Source organism: Lineus longissimus, chromosome 5 (assembly GCF_910592395.1).
Source record: "Lineus longissimus chromosome 5, tnLinLong1.2, whole genome shotgun sequence".
In the NCBI taxonomy this organism is placed as follows: domain Eukaryota; kingdom Metazoa; phylum Nemertea; class Pilidiophora; order Heteronemertea; family Lineidae; genus Lineus; species Lineus longissimus.
In genome coordinates this window covers 771062-791967 of record NC_088312.1, presented here as the reverse complement: position 1 = coordinate 791967, position 20906 = coordinate 771062, and the positions used below count along the sequence as shown (strand labels likewise).

General features: G+C 40.7%; 2 protein-coding genes across 3 annotated transcripts; one reads left to right on the top strand and one right to left on the bottom strand.

Moving 5' to 3' along the window:
• Positions 1-586: 586 nt before the first annotated feature.
• On the bottom strand, positions 587-17936 carry LOC135487398 (baculoviral IAP repeat-containing protein 3-like). 2 transcript variants are annotated; one of them, XM_064771021.1, is made up of 9 exons: positions 17886-17936; positions 10173-10313; positions 7254-9701; positions 6759-6946; positions 6410-6491; positions 5959-6090; positions 5422-5532; positions 4953-5048; positions 587-4569 (listed from the first exon to the last, which is right to left on the bottom strand). In XM_064771021.1, exons 2-9 carry the CDS (start codon positions 10300-10302, stop codon positions 4370-4372), a joined length of 3387 nt encoding a protein of 1128 aa, XP_064627091.1. In that variant the 5' UTR covers positions 10303-10313; positions 17886-17936; the 3' UTR covers positions 587-4369. The 2 variants fall into 2 exon arrangements, with proteins under 2 accessions (XP_064627091.1, XP_064627092.1); XM_064771022.1 differs by lacking the exon at positions 17886-17936 and having other exon boundaries at positions 590-4569; positions 7254-9160; positions 10173-10225.
• On the top strand, positions 10669-20493 carry LOC135487411 (uncharacterized). Its single transcript, XM_064771045.1, has 10 exons — positions 10669-10845; positions 11514-11772; positions 12008-12067; positions 12508-12622; positions 13121-13231; positions 14814-14921; positions 15008-15224; positions 18138-18208; positions 18914-19075; positions 19279-20493. The coding sequence occupies exons 1-10, from the start codon at positions 10692-10694 to the stop codon at positions 19399-19401; spliced, it is 1380 nt and encodes a 459-aa protein (XP_064627115.1). The 5' UTR covers positions 10669-10691; the 3' UTR covers positions 19402-20493.
• Positions 20494-20906: the final 413 nt, after the last annotated feature.

Genomic DNA, 20906 nt, shown 5'->3' with positions numbered 1-20906 from the left:
GTCACGGTGGTTTGAGGACTGGTGGAGGTAAAGTGTTGGCCAAATGACAGTTTCACGTCCCCGAGCAGTGATTGATGAGACAACCACAACCAACAGGGAGTTATATCCATTTCTGAAACGCCTCCAACTTGCACTGAAATGTGACTGCGTCCATATTTGGCACAACCAGTTTGGGAGACCAGAGGAACTGTAAGCCCTGACCATGTGTCTCTGTTGGAGTAGTTCCTTAAGCCAAGACTGACCGTTGGTTCAGCCCTCACCTGAAGGTGCTTTTTATACATGGTACACATTCCCTTTCAGACCAAAATCGTATCAAAATGCATAACTTACTGCGTTGACTACATTTTCAGTTGTTCATGGCAGCAAAAGGGATCAGCCCTTCTCTTCACTCAATTCATGACCAATGCAACAAGCGTAGATCGCACATGATTGAAATGACTTGGGGGTTTGAATGGGAACTGTGTATTTCCATAGTATTTTCTTTGTAATCGACACAGTCAAATTAACACTGTTGAAAAGACATGCAGAGTACCAGCATTTTGGTGACACTTGTCAGGAAGTACCCCGATCACCAGCGTCTTGAATTCAGTATAAACGAAGAAGGCTAAATTGATAACACTGACAAATTTATTTACATGTACAGAGACAAATCATCAATGCAGTTGTCTAATAATATCAGCCTTGTCCGGACATGGGACATTCAATGAAGTGACGACATAATACAGTGTGAAATACTTATGAAATCAAACACGATGTGTGGGCTTTAAATGGTGCTGCATGAAATCGATAATTTCTGGCTATTCACGACACAAGTGTAACATGAAGTGCCAAATATAGTGTAGCGGTAAAAGAGCTTACAATATTTGTCACCGTATAAACTTTGCAACTCTAAACTCGAACCCAAAGACTAAACCAACTATGATATGTATTTACATTCACTCTAACTTCTTATCTACAACCGACACTGAAACATTACAAAATAAGGTGCACAGAAGGTATCAACAGGAGTTGATATACAATACAATACAATACAATACAATACAATACAATACAATACAATACAATACAATACAATACAATACAATACAATACAATACAATACAATACAATACAATACAATACAATACAATACAATACAATACAATACAATACAATACAATACAATACAATACAATACAATACAATACAATACAATACAATACAATACAATACAATACAATACAATACAATACAATACAATACAATACAATACAATACAATACAATACAATACAATACAATACAATACAATTTAATATTTATAACGCGCCTTTCCAGGTCGCCCTGCTCAAAGCGCGGGAAAAAAGGATCTTACCATGCTATAAGGTCAAGGGTGAAGTCAATTAAAATGTTCTGGCGCTTTTCAAGGAAAATGTCTTGTTTAGCTAAAGAGTGTGAAGGCTGGCTTTCTGGCTCTGCCAAGACTTACTTGAAACATCTTAACATCATCATTCATATGTAATCACACACCCCTAATGGGTAAATAACCTAGCCGAAATATCAGGCTCTGAGTCAACTAGAACTCAGTAATTAAAGAAACAACCAATCAGCATACAGCTGTATAAATACAAGATTATCAGACAGTGCCTACTGCTAATCAGGAAGTTCATAGCAGGGGTCAAATAGGTTAAAATATAGAGATTATAAAACAATGGAAAGGAGCAATTGAGAAGGAAGGTGTTGATATAGTAAGCAATTCCCAATATTGTCACAATAGTTCTCTTTTTAAAAACTGTCCCTTGTCATTGTGCTATCGTTTTATAACAAGTACACACAAAGCAATACATGTATATATATGCCTGTATTCGCACCCTCTGGATACTACCAGTGGATAAGATTTGTATCATGCCAGAAGTATAGTAACAATTCATGAATATTGTTGATAGAACTAAAACCTATACCACAAGACCACCTCCACTACACGTATAATAACTACAAGTATGCCACTCCATATGTATTGACACATGAAAAAACATAATACAATATGAATCTACCCCTGTATGCTTTCATCTTATACTAATTACGCACAAAGTAAATAATTATGTGACCCACCACGGCAAAATGAGTCGCATGTCGAACAGAAGACGAGCCTTAAATGACACCAGGACAGAATAGAAGAAACTGATATACTAAGATGTCACAAAAGGCAGACAATAGTGAAATGAACAACCAGTCCGTCTCAACCGGTCAAGCTCGGAGAGACATGCGACTCATCGTGCCATGGCGGGTCATATATATGCTGACATTCCCATGCAATAAACATGGACACTGGATTTATTTTCCAGGAAGTGTGAAGCAGAGCTATAAGTATAATGGGCTTGTATAATTTCTTTCCTCCTTGCAAATATCCATTTCGATGTCAAATGCAAATAAATACTATTTCAAAGGTCCAACACCTTTTTTCTTCAAGAGCACTAATCTACACCCTAGGTTTTGATAACTTTTTTCCTTCTTTAACATAACAGGGATTTATATCATATACCTAATACCATAGTATCCACACTTGCTAATATACAGGTATTGGTTATCCAGATACATTTTAACAATCACAACTACGTCACGGACTCTAGAATACAATTTGTTTCTTGTGATAAGTTTCTTTTAACAACTTCAGTATGTGACACATGATATTGAATGCTTACGTCTGTCCGACCAGCTGCAATCCTCGAGGACGCCCCACTGTACCACGATTTCACTACGATGTTTGACAAGAAGGAGCAGTGCGCGAGATAGGCTAATGAGCAGACTTCCCTCGCTTGAGTTTCGGAAGAATGTTCCATATCGCGCTAAGCTGACCACTGCTGACCATGACAGGCGTGCATTGGACTGGTACAGGTTGGAATTGAACATTGAATATGCTGGTGGTGACGCTTTCTGATGAGAAGTTGGTCGTGACTGATGCAGTATCCTTGGACTTGTCCACAGCATCGTTCAATCATTGCTCTCTGAGCTGCCTTGATTCTGTACTTGCCCAAATACTAAGACCAAACGCCTGTTGACTGTCCTTTAAGAGAGACTGGCGCCATGCCTAGAGATATGACTGACCCCTATTGGCAAATTTGTATGACTTTATCTTGCCTACCTAGCTGCTGCCTATAGTCTCCCTTTAACTGCGGAACACTTCAAAGTCGATAAAATGCCATGTTCCACCTTTTAATGTGTTCAGACCGCCATTTTCAAAATAATCAAGTCAGGACACTGCCTTCTAGTCTCATAATAAATTTTGCTTTCCTCAATAATAACATTTCTTCTTCTTCAATGCTTTCATCATTCCAAACTTCTCCTCCTCGGACTTTTACAGGGGTACAGTCATGGCAATCAAAACCCAAATACTGAGACCAAATGCCTGTTGACTGTGCTTTAAGAGAGACTGGCGCCATGCCTAGTCTCTCTTAAAGCACAGTCAACAGACACCAACCCCCTCAGACTCAGAAACCACAAACGCCCAACCCTTCCTGCTACCTTAATACTTCTGGTTTGTGCCCTTTCTAAAGCATTTACTCAAAAAGATGATCTGCTCATTTTGACCCATATGGCCAGCTTTCCACATTGCATGCATGTACCATATAATCGCGCATTTAGGCGCATGTGCTTATAAACGGGGGTGCGCTTATATCCGTACATAAGCGCATGCGCCTATATGCGGTAAAAAATGTACATGCCGATGATGTCAAAAATGAACGATAGAGTAAACGTCTCCGTATGCGGCATGTAAATCCTTTGTCCCTCCAACCACAGTCTACGATTTCGTCACTATTCTTCCTCCATGTTTGAACCATCTTACGGTGGATTCCATGTTGACGAGCAGCAGCCGAAACGTTCCCGCCATTGGTGACCAGCGTAGCCAATACCTCCTTCTTAAACGCGATACTGTAGGACTTTCGCTTAGCCTTATCCATCTTGTCCAGCTACTACAGAGCAAATGATAAATTGTACACTGATTCACCGATATACCCAGCCGAACTGCGTGTGTATTTTGGCCCAAAACATGCCGTATTACATCAGGATACTAATACCAGATGCGGCCGCCGCTATTAGGGTCAACACTGATCGCTGTATCTCACCCTGCGTAAGTGCGCTACTAACTGTGTCAAAACCAAATAGGAAAAATATAGGCGCATGCGCTAAAAAACGGGAAAAAGGACAGGTAAGAAAGAGGCCAAAAACAAGCGATTTTCGTTTATAAGCACATGCGCCTAAATGCGCGATTATACGGTATTTGTTCACCTACAGCTTTATGATACATGTAATACAATCAACAAACTGTTTCAGCACTTCGCCTCATCAGGATGATGAACACGTCATAGCTATGTGTACGAGGCTCCTTGTTCCTATGACAGGAAGGTCCTGATGGTGCCAGTAATTGCTCGTCTGCATATCGGACACTGGGAGAGGCTCGGTGCACAGTCTGCGCAGGCTACCAGGTGACCGCAGGGGATGAACACCATGCTGACTTCATTATCCATGCAGATTTTACACATCGTCTGCTCCTTCAGCTGGCGGTTTTCTTCAACGAGAGTCTTCTCATCACCTGGAACAATATATTCTACAATTGAAGTCGTTATTTCAAATACACTTATAAAGGGTGGGAAACCTCCGGTTATTAGGCTAAGCTGTCCAACACAAAATCATTGGTTAGTTTTAGTATAAGAACATCTCTCGAAGCTGTTAATCAAAGAGAGTTAGACTTTCTCATGTTTCTACTAAGCGCATGGATCCAGTTGGCATCTGAACCTGGCTGTCCATACCATAGTGGCGACAGGCATTTGCCTCACTTTCAAATATTTATTGATCATGCAGCACAACTCTGACTGCACTGATCAGATTGCCTCGTTACATAAGATTTGTCCTGGTAATGAAGCAACTGTTACAAAGCAAGGGAGTAGGATGACAGTGAACTAAGGTGATACAAACCTGGAATCGGAAGATAAGCAGACGTCGACTGGGTCATAGGTGGTGCCTGGGACGGCGTTTGTGTGATTTGTGGGTAAACAATGGTCATCGGCCTTCCTGTAATCATAGATTGCAGCAATGAGCGTAAACTACTGATTTCTAACGACTCCTGCTGGCCCACGAGCAGATGATACTATATAATGTCCTGCAAATCATCAGAAATGGGAAAATTGCCAACTCTTCATTTTACTCTTATTTGAAAGAGTGACAAAAAGCATGTTGTCCTGTACTCAACTGCTTTACTGGGCAGATGGAGCAACTATCCCTTAACTTGTCCCCTTGGTTCCTTCACAAAGACAAGCGCTGGTTCAACAGTTAGCGGTTGGGAACGTGAAGGCAAGAGTTCTGGTTCATCATATCTGTCTGTCTAATCGTATACCTGAAGTACACTCTGACACCACGATGGCAGTCATTTGTGTGGAAGACTCACCAAACTCCGTTTGTAGAATGTTTTCATAGTAGGCAATTCCTTTCTCTTCTAGATTGGGTTCCTCGGCAAGGACAGATTCAAGCATCTCTTGAGTGTTGGGGAAGTCATCACCTGCAGGCACAATTTTTAAGACTAAGACAATTTCAACAAGAATGCTAAATTTGTTGATATTAACCAAACAATGGAGAGATGTACTTGATGGCATAAGAAGGCTCTATTCCCGAATGAAAGTAGTCGTACTTCCACCTATCAAATCCCCGTGTCTTTTGCGCTTACACCTATGAATTGCCATGTCTAAATAGACCCGTGTCAAATCCCAAATAATTTGTCAAATAATTTCAACAGAGTTTTCATGTGAAATGTTCCAAGCAATGGTACTAACAGACTAATGGATTTCCCCTCTGGCCTGCTCCTCTAGGGGATGAACTGATCCCTTGGAATGGAAGGTTCTCATTCACCAAGCCAGCAGCATTTTGGATATTGCTACTCCCAATCGAAATTGAATCTGATCCAGACACGCTTGACTTGTATTCTTACCAGTGTATCTGAGGCGCTGCAAGATGACATATTTCACCACAGCTTCCTTGTATCCCATATCGAGGACCATCTTCACACGGTCCGTGTCATACCTTGCTCTCACTTCACGAGCCTCAACCCTTCGCACTCCACCTAAACGCAGATATCAAAATGGAACTTAACTAGGTTTTAAAACAGAGTAATCGGTGGGACCAAACCTGTCTTACGAACATTGATGGCACATACATGTAGAAATTTCACTTCTCATTCTCACACAATTTTACAAAAATTTTCTCTTTCCAGACTCAATTTTGAGAATTGACCGTTCTATTCCGTTTTCACATAGTTTTTGCGATTTGTATCATACATGTAGAATGGAATATTTTGTTTCTATGCAGCTTGATTGCACTTTCGTATTTGATTCGGCTTGAATGCATGGTAATGCATGAATGGCGTCCCCTGACCAACATACTTGTAGAAGGCCTTTCCACTATTCCTACACCCGGAGTTGGTGTGGGTGTTGTCATCAGTCCTGTTGAACCACGATTTTCGGCCTGAAATAAGAAGGAAAATTTTGAATCAAAATCGTCCAGTGATACTGTTCATTTGCAATGTGATATCTTCAATTTGCTAAGTACACATCTAAATCTGGTTCCATGGTCAGCTGAAATGTCTCCCCAAGACTCAATCCTGGAAAGACAATAAGCAGAACGTGCATATGTTTCATTCTTCCAAGGCCATAATGAAAGAAAGTTTTAAGCAAGAATGTAACATCAAATGTAAAAGGAGCACTGCATCAGGCTTTCCATTCGTACACCTACCACAGCAGTTGTGAAGTTCTGCTGGTTATGTTTGCGCATCTCTTCCAATACAAACTCGACTCCCTTCACTCTCTGCAAGTAGCCGCATCTTGGAAACCACTTGGCATGCTCAACCCACGGCAGATCCGAGTCTAGCCAGTTACGGAGACCACCATCACAATGGAAGCATCTCACATTATCACTGGTACCTATGAAGAATAACATGTCACATTAATAAGTTACAAAACACAAGAAGGGAGAACAAAAAAAGCCTTCTCTACGAAATTAAACTTTATTTAGGTTCACAATCACAGTGCGAAAACATCCGACATGCCTTCAGCACCCAGGAATATTGTCAGGCTACAAATCAGTGACAACTTGCAGTACTTCACTTTTAAGAATGGCAAAGACAACATCCCGGACATTTCATGTCAAATATTGATTTACTCTCAGCTTATGACCTTAGTTTTGGTCACAGATGACAAGAGTCAATTGTTATGAATAAGTAAAAATGACCTGTATAGAAAAATCCAGCTTCGGCCAGTTCCTTCGGTCTTTGCACGTTCGAGGTGGGCCAGTTATCATATGTCAGCAGACGGGTTTCTACGGTTCGGAAGTTCGAGTGTTTTGGTACCAAAATCGTCCCAGGAACTGCCGAAGGGGTAGTTGTAGCACCAACATTGGCAACACTGCTTCGTGCCGATTGTTGTCCTGGGGTGCGTGCAGCTGGTCTATTCAGCTCGGTATGATTTGTAGTGGCGGCAGTAGATGTGTGAAGACCACTCAGATCTGGGGAAGAAGGTATGTTTCCAACATCCAGATTCAATACAAAGGGACAAGTAGGGTAGTGACGCCTATGCTCAGCTGGTGCCCGGTCTCCAACCGCCCAATTGCGTAACACGCCATTACAAAAAGCGCAGCGAGCGCGATCTCCAGTTCCAGCATAGTAAAACCCAGACTTGGCCAACTCTTTTGGTAAGATGACATCTCCTTTCTTCCAGACATTGTCAAATGTTTTTAGCCGGTCTGTCTCCCTCTTCATGGAGGTATTCGCCTTCTCCTCCTGACTGTTGAATTCCATTTTCTGAGAGGTACTGATTGGGCGTCCATGTTCATCATAGGAATGCACGAAATAGCGCAGTCCCCCAGCTCCTTCTTGTTGCTGTTGAGATGAAGTTGATGGTTGGGGTTCATCCTCCATGGCATCATGTCCTTGTTGTCCTTGACCTTGGTTTACGTTTATACTCAAGTATTCCATCTGATACTCTGGTAACTGTGGGTTTTTGAACGATTCCAAAGATCGTTTTGAATTCCTCAGGAGAACTTGGTTTTTGTCCTGCAGTTCTTGAATCTGTAGCTCGTTGTAGACTGCCTGAACAGCTGGCTGGTACTTTCCATTGTCTCTTGATGGTTTCATTGGAATATTACCACAATCCCTACCATTTGGTAAGGGACAATTAGGTTCATGCTTCTGCTTTGGATCCCAATCTCTTTCCCAGGTGTGCAACTCGCCTTTGCAGAAATAACATACAACAGAAGAGTGTGGCTTGAAGTGAAATCCTTGCTCTGCCAATGGTATGGCTGGATACCAATTCTGTTCAGGACAGTCCTTAAATGATGCAAGTCTTTTCCATTCAGCTTCATATCCTCTCTGTACAAAGGCATTGTAAACTTGTACTATCTGCAGTGGAGGCTTGATGCAATCAGGAATACTCAGGACATCTCGTAGGAAATCCTTTTCAATTGGGGCTTTATGTCCAAGATGACACAGCGATTTCAAATCATGCCCAAGAGGTGCAGCTCCTTTCTTCCAAATTACCAGTCTCCTTTCTCCCACATCTTCAGCAGAAAATGGAATTTGGAATTCGAACGGTTGGTCATTCTGGGTAGAAATCTCTACTGTTCTCATATCTTCTCTTGACCTTCCCTCATCAAGGACTGAACCAGCACACAGGGCCAACGTTTCTATGGATACTACCTTCTCGGCTACCACCAAAACATTTTTCTCTTTCTGTTCACAATTGGCTGTCTTCACTGGAGTAACTGCGACAGACTCACTAGTTTCTTTGAATGCTCCTCCTCGCTTGTCCCTACCACATTTAGCATCTACCGGTACCAGTATCTTTATTTCTCTGAAGTGGCTTATCAAGGGATTCATCCACAGTCGAAATCTTGATGAAATGCTTTGTCCACCTCGATGTCTTGGTCCCTCAATAACAATGACAGAAGTGGCAGAGTGCTGTTTTTGGAACAAATGAACTACTTCTTGATTGCCCATTCCATCTTCAATATCAAGAGTCACCGATGGCGGTACCTTTCTTCCTCTGAAGTGGCTTATCAAGGGATTCATCCACTGTCGAAATCTTGATGAAATGCTTATATCAAGAGTCACCGATGGCGGTACCTTTCTTCCTCTGAAGTGGCTTATCAAGGGATTCCCCCCGAGGAATCGGATTATTTCAAGGTTATCTTTGCTGTCAATTCCAGCAAAACTGAACAGACTTCTGAGGACATCGTTGATCAAACTGTATACAGTCCAAAAAGTCTTCCTTGATCTAAACATGACTTTGCCCTGTACATCTCTTTCTAGAAAGTCATCAAATATGTTTATATTTTCTAAAGGCCTCTTCATATCAGCCAAGCGGATAATTCCTTGTACCTTTGTGAAGATAAAAGATGGCTGATCAAAGTCGGTATTGCGTACATAGGAAGTCTGTGGCGAAATCGTACAATCTTTATGAGAAACCTTCGACTCGACTGAACATCTCGCTGATTCAAGGCAAACAGGGGTGAAGGGTTTGTTTTGTTTTGAGGAGCAGAGAGTCGACTCCGTTGATACTGGCAGATTTTGATGAAGAGAAAAAGGACTATATTTTGTGTCATGCTCATAGCCTGCATTTTCTGCTTGAACTGGAAGTGGTATCAGTTCATAGATTTCGTTGCCCGCATGTTGACTATCTGGGCCTGTAAAGAAGATATACATGCACATATACATTCAATATACATGCACATGTTGATGTATAATGCACTTGAAATAAAGTGAGCAGAGCCGCATTCCTCTCCTTCAGTCGATGAGGAGAAATGTGGGATATATTTATATTGGGATACTGAGTGAATGAACCTGTCAGGAATACCACAATTTTAAAGTATAAGCTGTTCATACTGGCAAATTAGGGTCATGCAATGACGTCATTCGGGCATCCATTCATCTCCATGACATCGCCTTCAAAGTGCGCCACATGTAGAAATTGTCTAAGGCTGACATGGCCTCACCTCACCATTGCCTGATGACAAAAGTGTGCGTCTGAGTGGGTTGAATTTGAGTTTGTGACATCCAGTCATCTGCATGTTGTTGGCCTTACCATACTGCTGCACCAGGGAAGTGGTGAGTCACTGACTCAGTGAGTGTGTTCAAGGTGTTATGACTATCTTTACCTGAAGCGTCCAAAAATGAGACATGTTGTCTTTGTTGAAGTTCATCATGTTCTTCAAGTTCGGACACCACTGTTGGAATAGAAATGTCCATCTTGTTGGGAAAATAGCTTGTATCATATGTCTTTGCCATGGTTTATACTTCTGCAGTGCAGAAAGAAAAGAAATCAACCCTAGGCCACAGGATAGATCAGATATGAGAATATGAGAATTACAGACTTTTATTTCTTCAAAATCAAGGTACTAAAATTTAACTTTTTTCAAAATTAAATTTCTGAGCATATGCGGAAACCGTTGCAGGACTAATATCACTTTATATCACTTTATATCACTTTATATTTCATAAAAATCTCCACTAATAAAAAAGTGACAGCCAAAAAACGAGGTCTGCAAAGTCTTTGGTCTGTAAAATAGACCCTGCAAGCCCAGAAGGCTCATTCAAGGTTGATCCACGGCACACGCCGAATTAGTTTATCGATGTTTATGAATCATGACCACAACAACAACAAAATTTCTGAAATAATGTCGACCGAAATAAATATTAGTTGCACGCTAATAGACGAGTATATTGTATGCAATGGCACTAAATATGAATTACCAGAAGGCCGCTTAACATATAAGGATGAATGGTTTTGGATATATATTAGTATTTACGTTGTTCTCGTGCTGTTGGCAGGTAGGTGAGATGTCTGACTCATGCATCCGATAATGGTAACCCGTTTTTAGCTATGGGATTGCAGTTCGAGTTGTCCGACTTTAGTAACCATTTTAGTAGCCATAAACGAAATAAGGAACGAGTTTAGAATCCCCGATCACACCCCAAAAAAAGGTCATCGGTTGACTAACGAAGCACCACTGTTCAATGGATTTATAGTTGAATGCGATCAAACTACGTCATTTCCGATCGGGGATTCTAAATTTTAGCCCGAAATAAGCACACCATAAAACACATTTCCTGAAAATTTCATGACATTTGGGTAAAGATAAGGGAGATGTTGTCTGTATAGGTAGTAAAATCACAAGGCTAGCTCCTGTAGTATGGGCGGTAGACCTACGGGGAAGACGAAGTCAAATCCAACATGAACTTGGCCGCTGACTGGGTTGTGGACGCTGGTACATTTTAGACAACAAATTGCTAATCTCGCACACAAATATCATAAAACGTTCAGGAAATGTGGAAAATGTCCTGCTTATTTCGTTAATATGACCATTAGATTTTTAGATATGACAGGGCAAAGTTCGTGACAGATTGGCTATCCATTGTTCATGCATTAGCAATTTTTAGGAAATTCAATGTGGTAGTTTTTGATATTGCAATAATCCCCCCTTTTGTTTCAATATCAGGGCTGATGTCGGGCCTGACCATGGGCCTTCTCTCTCTGGATGAGATGAGCTTACAAATCCTGAAGGAAGGTGGCACTCCATCCCAGCAAAGACACGCAAAGCGCATCCTGCCCATCATTAGAAGACATCATCTCCTTCTTGTCACTCTCTTGTTGGCAAATGCAGCTGCTGTTGAATCCATGCCACTCTTCCTTGACAGGGTTTCTGACCCTATAATTGCCATTCTAGTGTCAGTAACAGCAGTCCTTTTCTTTGGAGAGTGAGTACAGTTAAAACAATATGTAATTGATTTCTTATTTAACGGCCACCAAAATAAACAAAAGACTGCGGCTTTTTAAAAAGACTATTTTGAAAATACTCCTGCTACACATGTAGTCATTTGATTTTAGCAATGTCAAAATACAATTTGACGCGTTTGTATACAACAACACATTGCAAAAGTAGAACACATTGTGTTTTAAAAATAAATAATAAATATCGAACTTTTCCTTCAGAGTCTTCCCTCAGGCCATATGTACAAGATATGGCCTGGCCATTGGTGCAGCATTATCACCGTAAGTTTAGCTTTGGGTTTTGTTGAGAAAAGTCAGAGACTGGCGGATGTGCTAGCCCTCTTCCCTCACATTGTGACTCTTGTCTTTACCTATCATCCCAACTGTTTAGGATACCAATAGTTTCTTTGCATAGACCTACATATTTGTGCGTGCACCATGATGAGAACAATGCCTCCATTACACCAGTCGAGCAGCACTGGCATGACTGCGGGCGACAAAGTATAGGGTGAAGTTGAGGTTGTCAGTCACTCAGTCAGTATCAAGTTTGATCAGAACATAGTCTGGTTTGAATCTCTAGTCTAAAATAAATTAGACCTATATGAAGTTGTGAGTTCTTTTGCCCATAGACTGCATGAAGTGAGCTGGGCTGTACAATGACAACAGTATGAATGGCCCAGAATCACGATTTGCTGGAGATTTATTTTCATCAATATTTTTAGGTTAGTTTATCTACTGATGGGGCTGTTCTTTATAGTAGCTTGGCCGATATCAAAGCTCTTGGACTGTCTCCTTGGAACTGGTCATGGCACATTTTTCCGAAGAGCAGAGTTAAAGGTATGATAGTGATGACTATGAGAGACTCGCATTAAAAGGAAGAACCATGTTAAGCTTGAGTTGAAAACATAGACCTGACAGCCAACCTCTGGCAGGGGAAATGGCCTGCTGGCTCTTTCTTGTTGGGCCACGTGCCCTCTAAAAGACACCAGGCCACTTTTTAAAAGCTTAAAAGTAGTCCTAGGATGGCTTCTCTTCTGATGACTGGGCCCTGGACAACAAGTTGACTGACTTCAAAATATGACAAAATTGAGAGTCTGCTGTGGAAGCAAAGCAGGAGAAAAAGGCAGACGTCGAGGTGGATTGGAAGTGCAGGTATTCACAGGGAATCACAACTTCATCAATGTTGTCAAAATTATCATTTGGAACATAAAGAATCAATGTTTCTAATGTTTGAGTTATTGCAAGGTTATGGCCTCATGTAGGACATTTGTTGCCTTTTGATATTCCAGCATCAATGAATAAAAAGGATTCTCATCAGTAATTCTATTTCTCTAGGTCCTTGTTGGCCTTCATGGTCCACCTGTGGATGATACTGATGGTGCTGGTCATGCAGAGGGTGTTAACAATGAAGAACAACTCACTAATGACGAAGTGCTTATAATCAAGGTAATGTTCCAAGTCTAGAATTCACAACTTTTGAGTATGATTTTATCCAGTGACGAGTTTCATTTCATTTTAGGCTGATGTCCCACTTGCAAGCCCATTAAGACAAGGTGCAAATACATGCCTGAACAAAACAATTCTGTCAGGTGCAACAAAAATTCAAACCGTTCAATTTGGTTAGTTTATCTCGCTTTTGTCAAATAAAGCATAAAACAGATAATGCAAACGTTCTCTGGTTAGGTATTGTCATCAGATGCTGCCAGGGTAGAGTGAGCGATATCTTGCAATGAACTTGCCAAATCACATTGGTACAATCAAGATTAAGTCTTTGTACAATGAATACCAGGTACCGTATGTTTCCTGGGGTCAAATCTTTAGTTTCTTTTAAACTATCATTCAAAGGGTGCAGTTTACACTTGTACTGCAATCTTGGGAGGAAGCTGGCAACCATAGTCAGTTCTTAGCATCGAAGACCAACTACATCGTATCTGTCCTTGAATCCTAATCACTAAATTTGGAAAAGGGGTGCCAGGTTTAGGGTTGGGCTTTGAGGTTGTACTGTCACCAAAGTGAAAGTAATGTAAAGGCAGCTGTGATAACACAAGCCTGAAACAGTACTAACACTAGAAAGAGATAACATCACAGTATTGATTCAAAAATAGATTACCTTTGCTTTTTCTGTTTGAAACTCCTCACTGACCTTTCAATAGGTGCAGTAAAAGTATGAAATTGGCATGGGTGACAATATACTACATGACTTGCCCAACTACATTTATTGTATGACTAGCATTAGATACTGCTACTACTTTCTGAACTACAAAAACTACAAAAACTAGCACCGGGACTAAAACTAAAACTCTCCACAACACCAGAAATGAAATCAGTTCTGGTGTTAGTTTTGACACTCAGATTTAGCATTATCCTATTTCAAATTAGGTTTTAGTTTCACCCTGAAACCAATTGGAACACCAAGGTCTGATCTTAATCCCAGCTTGGTGTTATATTTGGAAGATTTGTAGTGCATTTTGTATTACCAATAAAACTAACACCTTAGGCATTAACACCAAGTGGATTTCAAAGTTGGTGTTGGTGTGAAGAAAAAAAAATCATGTTGTTCGTACCATTTCAAGAAGTAGTTGCTGGTATTTTGAACGCTGATGGGAATGATGATGGACGTGAAAGAAGACGACCAAATTTATATAGATCGGAAGCGGTTACAATAGGGAAACAACAGTAACAACGACAACAACATGCATGTTTGGTTTTTCCAAGGTTTTATCTCTGTCCATCTTGGTGTTAGTTTTACCTGCAGAATAAAACTTCTTCTTAGTTTCAGCCCAGGTTGTAGGTGTTTAGATAAAACCAGGTGTTGGTGTTAAACTAAAACCTCGAATTGGTCTTATCCAGACATAGGTTTTTAGGGTAGAAATTAAGAATAAAACTTACACTAACACCCAACACTAAAACCAAAACCAACTTTGAAATCACCCATTGTAGTGGTTGGAAAAAAATTGCCCAATAATATGATCAGATGCCTAGAACATGACAAGATGTTATTAAATGACCCTCAAGTATAAATTTCCAGGGTGCCCTCGAGATGAAGGATAAGACAGTGAAGGATGCTATGATGCCGTTAGAGAGCGTGTTCATGTTGCCGATTGATGCGGTTTTGGATGGCAAAACCATGGATAAGGTAGGGACTGAAACTGGGGATTTTCCAAGAACCGATTTGAGGTTGCAGTCAGATGGGGTTACTTCCTCTCATTCATTATGTTTCAGATCATTGACACGTCACATTCACGGATACCAGTATTTGAAGGAAGTCATGAAAACGTAGTTGGAATAATTATTGTGAAACGCTTGATCAAGTTGGATCCTGATGATGGAGTGCCCATTAAAAACCTGATTGGAGATCAATTCTACTTCCGGGAAGTTTCTTATGTCACTGAAAGCCAACCGTTGTTTGATACGCTCAATGACTTCCAAACAGGAAAAAGTGAGTAGTTTTATTGGAAAGAGTTTGGTAGAGAGGATAATAGCTGAAGGTTTTTTGAGTTGAATGGCTTAACAGCTTACACCATAGGAAGAAACTATAGTCTTGATAATGACTCCATTTTGCCAGTCTAAGAAATGAATAGAACTGACAATTGAGGTACAAGGGGATTCCCAGGGAGTAATATCAGTGTGCTGGGGAATCCCCTTGCAAGCTTGCTCTGTAGGTGTCCAAGACTGTATTTCACTACAACTTCCACATTACATGTAAAATGTAAAACAGACCATATGTGCAGAATTGGAATTCCCCCAATTACGTATTACTAGCCAGTTTGCATTGCCATTAACCGCTCACCCAATGCATGCCATGCTTGGGTGGCATGGTTAGAATCTTGGAGTAACTAGTCTTTTTACCCTAAGTTAGAATGGATTTCTGCACTAAATAGAAGGTCTATGTCTGAACAAACTTGTGAGTAAAAAATTCTTAAGTGTGCATCGTTTGGGGCCCTGTAGGGCAAACTACTGGTCAGATTTCTTGGTAAGTTCGGTTTTTATTGGTCTTCACCTCAAAACCAAACAGGATATTATGGTAACGAAATGTGTATCTTTGGATGTATTTGTGTGCATTGCCATAGTGCATTGAATTCAGACATTTTCTGCTCTGTAGGTTTATTCTTGACCAATCTGGATGTGATGCTTTGTCTCCATCTACTCATGTGCCAAGAATGAATAAGAAATATACAGAAACAGTGACGTAGGAGTGAAGTCTGGAACTAGAACTAGAACTAGAACTGAGTAGAGATCTGGAACTTGCACCATGACTGAATATGAATCTGCTCCAGGACATAGATCTGAAACTAGGTTGATTTGAAACTAGTTATGAAACTAAAACCAAAATATTGTGGACATCTGATGGCTGTCATTTTGCTACCATGAAACACTTGACCGTGGTAATGATAGTATTCAGGACTTCACTTGTTTATTTTGGGACACTGAGTGAATGCATTTCCATGACCGTCCCACTGCACCGGGAAGCTGGAGCGGAGCAATCATTCACATGTTACCATTATGGGGGAGAAGAGATTAATGCTGGAAGAACTAGGCCTTGTTGGAAGTCTAAATATTCCGTTGACTTGTTGTGATAATTTGTAAAACTTGCATCTATTCAAAAATATTTTATTCTCAATCACAATCTGGAAGATACATTCGCCAAGAAAGCTTGTAACTAACAACATTATTAAGAGACAGAAATACAAACAATTGGAAACAGAGACATGTCTTGAAGTGGCTAATCCTACATCAATAACATGCTTATTTACACTTATCATAAAACCATTGTTTAAATGTTATACTTTTAAACCTACATGTAGAGCTGTGTTTAAATATCATGTCAGAAGTTAAAAGTAATATTGTGAAAGAGAATGATCAAGATATTTTTTTAGTAGGCTACATTCTCAAAATACCATTTTCCAACTGGTCTAATGGTGTGTTCACACTGGATGCGAATTGAAACCGAATTCCGTAGAGCGCTCTCCGGAATACGAATTGGTTAATCCAGAACGGTCGCGTCACACTGGCCCGAATACGCATTCACATCGGTTTAAAACGCGCCACACTCAATGCATACTAACGACGCGCCATCTATTATTATTATTATTATTATTTATTAACCTCCCATATGGGAGAATAAAATTTACAAATACAAAACATATAAGTATATAATATCACAGTATCACACAGTCATTATTAACAAGTTAAAATCGCGTAAGGTGCTTGACCATTTCCATCTCCCGGCCATGCCTATTGCCAAAGTTCGGGTCAAAGAGGAGTGTCCTCAGCGAGTCAACACCACCGTCGCTAAATGCGGAGAATCCCGGCCTCGCCCTCGAAAACGAGGCCAAAACCGGGGAAAACCCCGCCGCGACGATGTTGCTGACCAGCGTACCTTTGACCAACGAACCGGCGGCAACATACCTTGCCAGGAAATGGAAATGCAAGTCACGTGCAAGGGAGTTGATTTTTCCCTATTCTATGGCATAACGAAAAACCATTTGAGTTAATGAGATCATTTAAATACATCAGTTAACTAGTTCGGAGCACTGGTTCCCGCGGTCAAAGGTCACTTTCCATGCACCGGGCGCATGCGCAGTGCGATCGAAAACCTTAATTCGTATCAAGCGCGTCACACTTGAAATCTCAATACGGTTTCGTTGATTCGGATTAGCTGATTCGCATTCAATTCGGTTTAAGAACCGTGTTGGTTAAAGCGGATTGAGATCGGTATGAACCGAATTGAGTGTGACGCCCCAATACGTATCAACGTTTTAATTCGAATTCAATTCGTGTTAAAACCCCAGTGTGACCACGGCATATGATATGCACCATTAAATGACCATTTTCAGCTAAGCCCGTTTTTGACATCAGCCTAAGAGTAAAATTAAGTTTCAGATCCACAAGTTTATATGGGAGAAACACAAGTTTATATGGGGAAACCCCTGTCTAGTATAGTATCAGAACCAGTTGTGTATCAATTATTGTACAGTGGACTGGACTGTGCCTGTTCCTGTGCCAGTGCCTGCATACCCATAAGTCCTCAAGGCCACCTTTGGCAAAACGGCCCCAAAATAGGATGAATCATTGATTTTAGGATGTTCACTTTACTTACTTTTGTTCTGCAATTTAAACCTGATGTTTCTGCTTCTTCACCACCAACCAGCTATATAGGTGATTCCCCTTTTCCAGTTGGGTTTTAACCATGACTCTAAAGTGGATAACCCAGGGCCATATTTTCCTGGTAAACAGATGGTATTGGATTGTTTCTGTTCCTAGTTTTCAAACTGCATGAGAATCAAACCTTGTTAGCTCTATGTATTCATTATCATGTCCATTACTGTACTGTAAACTGGTTTCTTTTCAGGCCATCTTGCTGTGGTGATGCAGTTGCCGGCTGATTCAAATTTTTCTACAGTTGAAATATTGAAACAAGGGGTGAGAACCAATTTATCAAAATTAAACCAACCCATTCAATGTCATAGTTCTGCCCAAAAACTCTTAAGACTAATGAAAGTGGAGGGATTATGTTCTCAGTCAGTTCAGGGATTATACTCAGCAAGGACCTATCATTCTTGAAACAAATCACCACCTCGGCATCAAAAGCCAGCCCAACTCACAGCTTCCTTTCGAGAAACCTAAAGGCTTGCCCTTCTCTTCTTAAACAACTCTGTTGCTCTACGTAACTTGGAATATGTCACTTCTGTCTGGGATCCAAAGCCCAACAGCAACGAAAAAGAGACCCTAGAAAAGGGTCAAAGGAAGGCAGCCGAAATTGGTCTCAAAAGAATATCGCCGAAACACCAGTGTCATCACCCCACTGAGGTAGCCTCAAGAAGAAGGAACATCAGATTTGGGCTGCTATATCAAATTCTACACTCCCAAGTACCCATCAGTGACACCCAAGTCACCAAGACCAGAGTAGTTTTCTTACACAATACACATCAGATCTACATACAACCAACACGAACAGCAGATGCATTCTGAGCTTGGGTTAGCTACTAAAAGCATAAATGCAATGCATTCCCCCACCCTCAGTCTTTATACTCTTGTAAGTGCTACTAACCGAGTATTTGAAGAAGAATAGAACAGGTGAGGGGCTCAGTAGGGCAAATGATATATGAATTGTTTTTGTCATTCCAGGCAGTTGTTGGCATCATCACCCTTGAAGATGTCATTGAAGAGCTCATTCAAGAGGAGATCATTGATGAGACCGACGTCTTTGTGGATGTATCTCGGCGCGTGGCTGTGGCCAGGGCCAAGTTAGCCAAGAGGCAGATATCCTCACGTACACCCCCGCCACTGGTAGGTTTGAGTTTCACAAAAATTGATTATTGATATCCTATGACAGACAAAGACGCAAACCTTTTACTTCGTTGGCCTGATTTTTTGTATCTGGTAACGCCTGTGCCTACTATACTACGTTCCTCATTTATGCACTTGTATAATAAGGTAGAAATGTTTAGTGCTCACAACTGAATTTGATAGTTAATTATTCTCTTTTGCAGCACCTGCAGCGTCAACAGTCCTTCACGTCTGCTACACTTCACCCTCCATCCTCCAGCAGTGATCACCACAGCTTCGATGGAACCTCCCACGATAGTGACATTGAGAGAAGACCCCTTTTGTAGTTTATAGATTAGTATTCCTACTTAACTTCCCCAGGAGGGAGATTCACCTACAAACATAAAAAATTGACACCAATTTGCTATGTAAAAGCTCATTCTGGATCCAAAAACACAACCTTATTGAATTTGTTCAAATGTAAGCCACTCATCTGTGACCTACTGTGTGATTACAGAATAGAATTAGCTTGGGTTTGTGCAATACTGTGGTGATTGACCTGATGTTCAATTGGTTTAGTTGAAAATGTATGGTTGTGTATAAAGAAATGAAACTATTTTCAAATTATGTAAGTACAAATGTATTACATTGACTGTGATTGAAATGATGACCTTGCAAGTTTCATATCACTGGGTTTTGGTAGCTCTCAAAACGTGTGCCTATTTTACCGGTGATGTTACTAGACCATATCGAGATTTGTACCAAAGGGCATGATATTTCACTCCAAGATGTTTAGTGTTGCTGATGTACAGGTGATATTATTAGTCCCTGTCCAGATGAGTACTGATATGATTATGATCAAAACTTCATGGCACATGTGTGTAGACTTGTTGTTTACTTGACCCGTGAGGTGGCATTGTAATCACATAATTCAGCAGGAGCTTGACCTGTAATGTATTGTAAATATAGAGATAACTAATCTTGTTGCTTTTACAGCCAACTGTGATCGATTTGAGGTTGCTATTATTGCACTTATATGCCAGGTTATGTCACCCACTTGGGTGGCACTGAATAAGTATGATAGATCCATTTTACAGAGAGACAAAGTCTAGACAAAGTAGGTTGAGCAGGATTTGCCTCTGTCGTTTTGATACTATAACCAGAGTCTTTCTATACAAGGGTCTGGTCACTGGTTTCAACATCAAAGACACCGCCCGTCTCGAACGACGTGCGGTGGGACAGCGCTCTCTCGGATCACGTGGTACACCCAAGCCAACTTTTTACGCCATATCCGCCATTTTGGTTCACTCGGAAAGTCATCGTCTCAATCTCTCTCACAAAAACTTGTATAGAAAGACTCTGCTATAACTTACTCTTTGTGATTGTTTGTAATGAATCAAAATATTCCAGATCAATATTAATAAAAACATTTTATACGACGAGAATCTTTGTTTTCATATGTTTAAGAAAATGTGTCTTCTTGGTCTCTGTTAGATGCAAACTGAGGAGGAGAACTAATGGAAGGAAACAAAGTTACTATTGAGTATAAGTCTGATCAGAAAGACAGAGTATAATTACAATTGTGCTATCTTGACGAACAAGCTTGGTTTATTGATTCATGTGTCTTATTTTCACCATGATAAATTGGAGCGGTAAAATATTTCTCCAGTTTCCTGTTGGCCAAGAGAATGATTGTGACATATTATCAGCTGGGGTATTCGCAATGTAGTGCTGCAGTGGAACCTGGTCACAAACACCCCTGTAGAGACTTGGCACATCCAGCAGAGACATGGAACAACCGGTGTGGAGAGACGGCACATCCGGAGGAGACCTGTTACACCCTGTAGATGCA